Source organism: Zea mays, chromosome 7, assembly GCF_902167145.1.
Source record: "Zea mays cultivar B73 chromosome 7, Zm-B73-REFERENCE-NAM-5.0, whole genome shotgun sequence".
In the NCBI taxonomy this organism is placed as follows: Eukaryota; Viridiplantae; Streptophyta; class Magnoliopsida; order Poales; family Poaceae; genus Zea; species Zea mays.
Window position 1 is genome coordinate 88,594,841 of NC_050102.1, and position 6,871 is coordinate 88,601,711.

General features: G+C 45.5%; 1 protein-coding gene across 1 annotated transcript; it reads right to left on the bottom strand.

Moving 5' to 3' along the window:
* Positions 1 to 453: 453 nt before the first annotated feature.
* LOC100275885 (putative NAD(P)H dehydrogenase subunit CRR3 chloroplastic) lies at positions 454 to 1,286 on the bottom strand. The gene is made up of 2 exons (NM_001149843.2): positions 829 to 1,286; positions 454 to 668 (listed from the first exon to the last, which is right to left on the bottom strand). The coding sequence occupies exons 1-2, from the start codon at positions 1,208 to 1,210 to the stop codon at positions 544 to 546; spliced, it is 507 nt and encodes a 168-aa protein (NP_001143315.1). The 5' UTR covers positions 1,211 to 1,286; the 3' UTR covers positions 454 to 543.
* Positions 1,287 to 6,871: the final 5,585 nt, after the last annotated feature.

Below are 6,871 nucleotides of genomic sequence, written 5' to 3' on the forward strand. Positions count from 1 at the left end.
GATAGCAAGTTGTTCTGCCCACTACATAAATAACATCTCTAGCAAAAAAATTTACTTTATTACCTAAGAAGAAACAACAATTCCAGTTGCATAAACACATACAGGAAACACGACTACAGTCTACAGACTGTAGCAATTCCAGTTGTATAAACACATACAGAAAACAGACTGTAGCAATTCCAATTGTATAACTAACAATATGCTCTCTCCATTCCAAAATATAGTTCACTTTAGGTTTGTTCGAAGTCAAGTTTCTGTAATTTTGACCAATTTTTTCAGAAAAAATACAGTAACAACTGAATTTACCAAAACATAGTACATAATAATTTAATGAAACCAATTTGACCTTATAGATGTTGGTGGCTTTTTATATAAAGTCAGTCGAACTTAAAGATGTTTGAGTTAGCATAAAGCCAAAGTGAACTATAATTTGGAAAAAGGGGAGGAAGTGACTTCAGTAGTGGCATATATTTCTTTTCATATTCAGTGTGTGAAGCTCGTATATTTGGAAAATAAAAGGGAAAAATGATAATAGCTAACACCTTACATTAGGAGATTATCCAGAACCGGAATATCAAATGGTAACTTAAAGAGTCCAAGGGCAAGAAACAGGAGCAAGAACCAAGCAGGAAATGTCATCATGCATAGCACTAAGAAAGACTTCTGTCCTGAAAAAACAAAGATGAGAACAAAAGGAAGCAATTTCAGTCCGGAATCCTATAGGTACAGCTTTAGCTTATATATTGTGGGTTTACAATTGCAATAATAATAATAATAATAATTAGCACAAAATGATAGGTATGATGAAATGGTGGGGGGCATCATCACCTTCGCAAGCGCGCGTCTCAGTGGTGTCGACTACCCACTCGGCGGCCTCGCGGAGGCGGCGCTCGGGCTCGCTCTCCGGCTGGCCGATGGGCGTGGTAGAGATGAGGTCCATGAACGCGGTGTTCTTCTTCTCCATGGATGCGGCGGCCGACGCAGCGTCGTCGGAGACGCCGATGGCGCGGCGCACCTCCGCCACGGACGGCTGGGCGGGAGGCGCGGGGGCCGCTGTGGCAGAGCCCTGCTGACCCGGCGGCGCGCGGCGGCGGATGATGCGGCGCGCGGGTTCCCCTGCGGAGGAAGCAGAGGCGGCGGCGAGCACGGAGATACGAGGAGCGCGGGCGGCGGCGGCGGTGGCGCCGGCGATGGCGAGGTGGCAGGCCATCGAGTTTCTGAAGGGAAGCACGCTGCGTGAGTTGGTGGCGGTCGTGTGGATTGGACTGTGGGAGTGGATAAAAAGCTAATGGAATGAGCCTACAACATGGGATACGCTGACTCGCTGACAGCTGACAAGTAGGACCAAAGTTATAGATATTTACCAGGGTAGAGAAGCTAGAATGGCAATGCTTGCTGGGCGGCGGGCGTCCATCCATTCATCGAACGCCGTGTACGCGTCTCTGCCGTTAGTTTTTTTTAAAAAAAATCCATATATAAGAACGCATGATTTTTTCCCGTTTTTCTTGTTTTTTTATAGAAAATAGATGTATTCTTATGCGTTTCAATTTAATTTCGATGAATTATTATTTTAGAGCCTAAAAAGAAGAAATCGTGCGTTTCAGAGAGAGGGTCGAAGAGTTTTATTTTCAATTAGAAATCGTGCGTTACAGAGAGGGTCTAAAAGAGTTCTATTTTCAGCTAGCGGTTAATTTGTTATACACTGCCACGTAATTGTTTTAACATCGACGGATGATCCTCTTCTTCCTTACGTCGTCGTTCGAGCACATTTCCGTGCACATCCAGCCGACGCCGGCTCCCTCCAGTTTTTTTTTCACGAGCGAGTAAAGATTGAGAAAGCCACTTCTGTAGATGACAGAACAACCTATGTTTCAATATTTGGCAGGGGTTAAAAACATGAGTCCACCTAGGTAGCTGAGCATTAAGGGCAGAAAATTTGCAGAAACGGTGATATCTGTCCTCGGCAATTTGCAATTTGCAATTTCCAAGAATTCAGCCAATCCTGATGGATTAGAATAAAACTAGTGTTTGAAGCCCGCCCCGCGCTGTTACAGCCTGTGGCCGCCGACACGATCGCCGGGTCATGAGCAGTAGTATTCACCGTTGCTAGGATGGACAACGAGAGAATATTTGGTAGATGTTTATATTCAGAATTTTGATATCCTCCTCGGAATACACCCGAACGCACATGGCCCATTTTCAGACTTTAGTCCTTGCTCCATCAGCGATAGATGCTGCTCCTCCTTGGTCACCAGGCATGACAGTTGCCTCCTCCCGAGAAGTTGCTTGTCCCCAAGCAACAACTTGAGGAAAACAAGTCTTCACCACATGTAGGTCCTCCCAAGTTGTGGAATCGTGCGACAGATGACTCCAACGAATGAGCACTTGAGAAATGGCACGATTACCTTTCTTCACCAATGTGCGATCCAAGACTTCTAGTGGAACCACATTGCGATAGGACAAATCATCATAGTGGGGAAGAGACGTGGAACACTGGGTGTATCTGGGCATCAGTAGGTAACTCCAGACAATATGCGACCTCGCCCACCTTCTCCAAAACCTTGTAAGACCCAAAAAAATTGAAGGCTAACTTGGGGCACGGTCGATTCACAACCGAAGACCGGGCACACGGTTGAAGTCTGAGTAAAACCATCTCCCCCACCTAGAATTGTCGTTCATTGCGTGCACGATCAGCTTGCATTTTCATCATGTTTCGGGCAGCAGCCAACTGCTCTTGCAGCATGCTAGAAAAGGCATTCCTGTCATCAAGCAACTGAGCCACATCTTGGTTTGTATCCGCAGAGAGCACTGGTGCTGCAGCAAAAGGAGGCTCATATCCATATAAAGCTTTGAAAGGAGAACACCCCAAAGTAGTGTGAAAGAATGTGTTGTACCAGAACTCTGCCAACGGAAGCCAGGCTTTCCATTTTTTTGGTTGAGCAGCGTAGATACATTTCAACACACTGGTTTACTCTTTCACTCTGACCATCCGTTTGTGGGTGATAGGACGTACCCAGATTCAACTTGGTGCCTAAAAGCTTGAACAGATGAGTCCAAAAAGTACTAGTAAAAATCTTATCACGATCACTGACCATGGACTAGGGCAACCCATGAAGCTTAATCACATGATCTAACAGGAGTTGAGCCACTTGAACAGCCGTGAATGGGTGTTTTAAAGCCAGGAAGTGAGCATATTTTGTTAATCGATCAACAACCACCAAAATTGTATCATAACTTTCATATTTGGGCAACTTCTAAATAAAGTCCAGTGTTATATCCTGCCAGGCACCTGCAGGATTAGGCAAAGGCTGAAGAAGCCCTGCAGGGTGGATCCTTTCACTTTTGGCCTGCTGACACACCTAGCTTTGCCTCACAAAGTTCTCCATATCTCCTTTTAACCCCTTCCAATAGAACAACTTTTTTATGCATTGATATGTCGCCTGGACGCCAGAATGGCCACCAAGGGCACTGTCATGCATAGTTGACACCAGCTTGGTCCTTAAAGCTGAGTTGTTATCGATCCATATCAATTCACCTTTCTTAATCACCCCTTTACTGAGCTGAAAGCCTTGATCATATGGACTGTGTAAACTGAGTTTGGCGAGCAACTGTTGCGCTTAGATCAGTGAAATAAGAATTGAGCACTTCATGCATCCATAGAGGTTGCACCTCACTAATTAAAGTCATAACCAGCAAGGGTCCCACTCTGGAAAGTGCATCAGCCACAATATTTTCTTTGCCTTGCTTATAAACTACCTTGACCTAAATGCCCATCATCTTAGCCATTGCCTTCCTTTGAAGTTCAAAATGTAACTCCTGTTGACCTAAGAAGCTCAAGGCTCCATGGTCTGTGTGAATCTCAAACTCACTTCTCTGAAGGTAATGTCGCCACTTATCCATAGCCATAATGAGAGCTAGAAACTCCTTTTCATAAATGGACAACTGCTTGTTTTTGACTCCTAGTGCCTTGCTCAAATAAGCTAAGGGTCTTCCTTGCTGTAGCAGCATTACTCCCAGACCGTGCTCACTAGCATCTGTCTCAACTACAAAAGTCTTCTGAAATCAGGTAGTGCCAGCACAGGTGTAGTGCACATTGCTTGTTTTAGAGCTTGGAATGCCTCAGTTGCCAGTTCAGTCCACACAAATTGGCCCTTCTGTAACAGTTGAGTAAGAGGCTTAGCAATAGTTCCATAATTCTTGACAAAGCGTCTATAATAACTAGTTAAACCCAGAAAACCCCTGAGCTCAGTAGCATTGCTAGGTTGTGGCCATTGCAGCATCACAGTAGTCTTGGCTAGGTCTGTTGCCACCCCAATAGCAGATATGACATGGCCCAAATAGATCAGTTCTTGTCGGCCAAAAACACATTTCTTTTTTTAAATAGAACTGATGTGATTTCATTGCTTCAAACACCAACCTGAGATGTCCTAAGTGGGATTGCCAGGAAGGATTGCACACAAGGATATCATCTATGAAGACCATCGCAAAGTGTCTGAGATATGGAGCTAATACCATGTTCATGGCACATTGAAAGGTGGCAGGTGCATTGGTTAAGCCAAAGGGCATAACCTTAAACTGGTAATGACCATGATGTGTTTTAAAGGCAGTTTTATACTCCTCTCCTTCTCCCATCCTTACTTGGTGATACCCCAAAGTCATGTCCAAGCTAGAAAAAAATTTGGTGCCTACCAGCTCATCCAAGATTTCTTCCACAACCGGCATAGAAAACCTATTCTTGATGGTCATGTCATTGAGCTTGCGGTAGTCCACACAAAAATGCCACGTAACATCCTTCTTTTGAACCAACAAAACTGGAGAGACAAAAGGACTAACACTATGATCTATGAGGCCTGCCTTCAAAATTTTGCCTTTCTATCTCAGTTTTGTGGGCTGGAGAATATTTATAGGGCATGACATTCGCAGGACCCTAGAATCAGAGGAATGTGGTGATCAAATGGTCGAGCAGGGGGTAAAGTCGTGAGAATAGCAAACATCTCTTTGAATTCATCCAACAGATTCTGCAACTCCACACTAACAGCTGGTTCCTAAGACTTAGGGGTTACTTCTAGCAAGGCCAAAGCCCACATATCATTTCCTTTTAGCCATTTGTCCACCTGCATAGTAGACACCTCCACCACTCTTCCACACTGTCCCTCAGTCCCCTTCAATTTTACCTCTTCTCCATTGACTAAAAAACTGATCACCTTCTCCTCCCAATCACAGTGCATTGGACTATGTTGTTTTAACCAATCATAACTTAAACTAGCATCATACACACCCAACTCCAAGACTCTCATGTTAGTCCTGAAAGTGTGTCCATCTGCCCACCATTCCAGAGATTGCACCATCTGGTCACTTCTGAGAATTTCACCATTAGCCACCTTCACAATAGCTGGAGAACAACTAGATATAACCAGACCAAGTTTGTCCACCATCAGTCTATTAATGAAACTAGTTGAGCTTGCTGAATCCATCAATACCAACATCACCTGATTTTGGACAAGGGCCCTGACCCCCATACAATCGTCAGACACAGCCCCACTGATAGCATGTAAAGAGAGCCAAAATTCCTCCTCCTCAACTTGCTCCTCTTTCTCAATATGGCTTAGAGTTTCATCGGACAGCATCATGCCCAACTCCTCGGTGGTCAGAGCATTTAGTTGCATCTGAATTTTCTTTGGGCATCTACACTGGTGGCCTCGTTCATACTTCTCCCCACACGAGAAACACAAACCATTTTGCCGTCTATATTCCTTGACCAACCTCTCCTTGGATAATTCTATTGCTGGGGCTTGTGGTCTACCTTCTGTCCTACCAGCTGGACCAGTGAATTTTGGTTGAGATACCATCTTCAGAGATTTTTGTCGCTGCTTTTCTAAAATTTTCTGTTGTATCTGTGCCAACCTAGCATCGCGATCCACTGTCGTGGGCATGTGCGACTGAACTGAACCCTGTAGTTCTTGTTTCAATCCCTTGATAAAATGTGCCACAAACAATGTTTCATCCAAGCCTTGGTTATGCATCGCAGTTGCATACCTCACCTCATCGAACTCCTTCAGATATTCCTCCACCGACCTCTTTTGGTAAACTGTCATCAGGTTGTTCATCGCCTGTGAATATTCATCCACCCCAAACTTCTTCATCACAGCATCCACAAATTCCTCCCACATCCCTAATCCATACTGCAACTTAAAAATCTGAAACCATCGCAATGCATTCTCGTCCATATGTAGTGAGGCTGATGTCACCCAGACAGCTTCAGGAACACGATACATCGCAAAATAATCAGCACACTTCCTCAAACAGATCTTCGGCTCCAATCCATCAAACCTTGGGAAGGTCCACTTTGGTATAGGCATAGGTGGATACTCCTTCGCATCTCCACCACCATTCCCACATCCTCGATTGCGAATAGGAGAAGAACTGCGATAACTTCGATTGGCGTTCGACTCGTGATGTCGAGGTTCCCCGCGAGCTCGCTCCTCCGTCACCGATTCTACCCCTTCCAAGTCCCGCGCCATCCACTCGAGTCGGATCTCGGCCACCTCTCGTCCCGTCTTCTCCAACTGTTGCGCCAGATGAACCCACTCTTCCGTCGCCTTCTGAGCCACAGTCACTGCCAATTCCGATTGCATCATTAGTTGTTGTTGTACCTCCTCCACTCCAATGACCTTCTCCATCAGCCGATCGAGCCTCGCCATCATCCGATCCCACCGATCCCCGTCTTCCTTCTCCTTGTTCGCCATGGCCTCAAGTACAAATCGGGTCTGCACCGAGGGTTTTGGAACAGCCATCGTCGCGACTGACCCATTCCGAGGAGCGCGAGCTTTGATACCAGGTTGTTACAGCCCGTGGCCGCCGGCGCGATCGC

Excerpts from the sequence above, each read along its gene's own strand:
- LOC100275885 (NM_001149843.2), bottom strand. The coding sequence starts at position 1,210 with ATGGCCTGCCACCTCGCCATCGCCGGCGCCACCGCCGCCGCCGCCCGC. Across the intron at positions 669-828 it reads TGAGACGCGCGCTTGCGAAG|GACAGAAGTCTTTCTTAGTG; the intron begins GTGATGATGCCC and ends TTGTTTTTTCAG.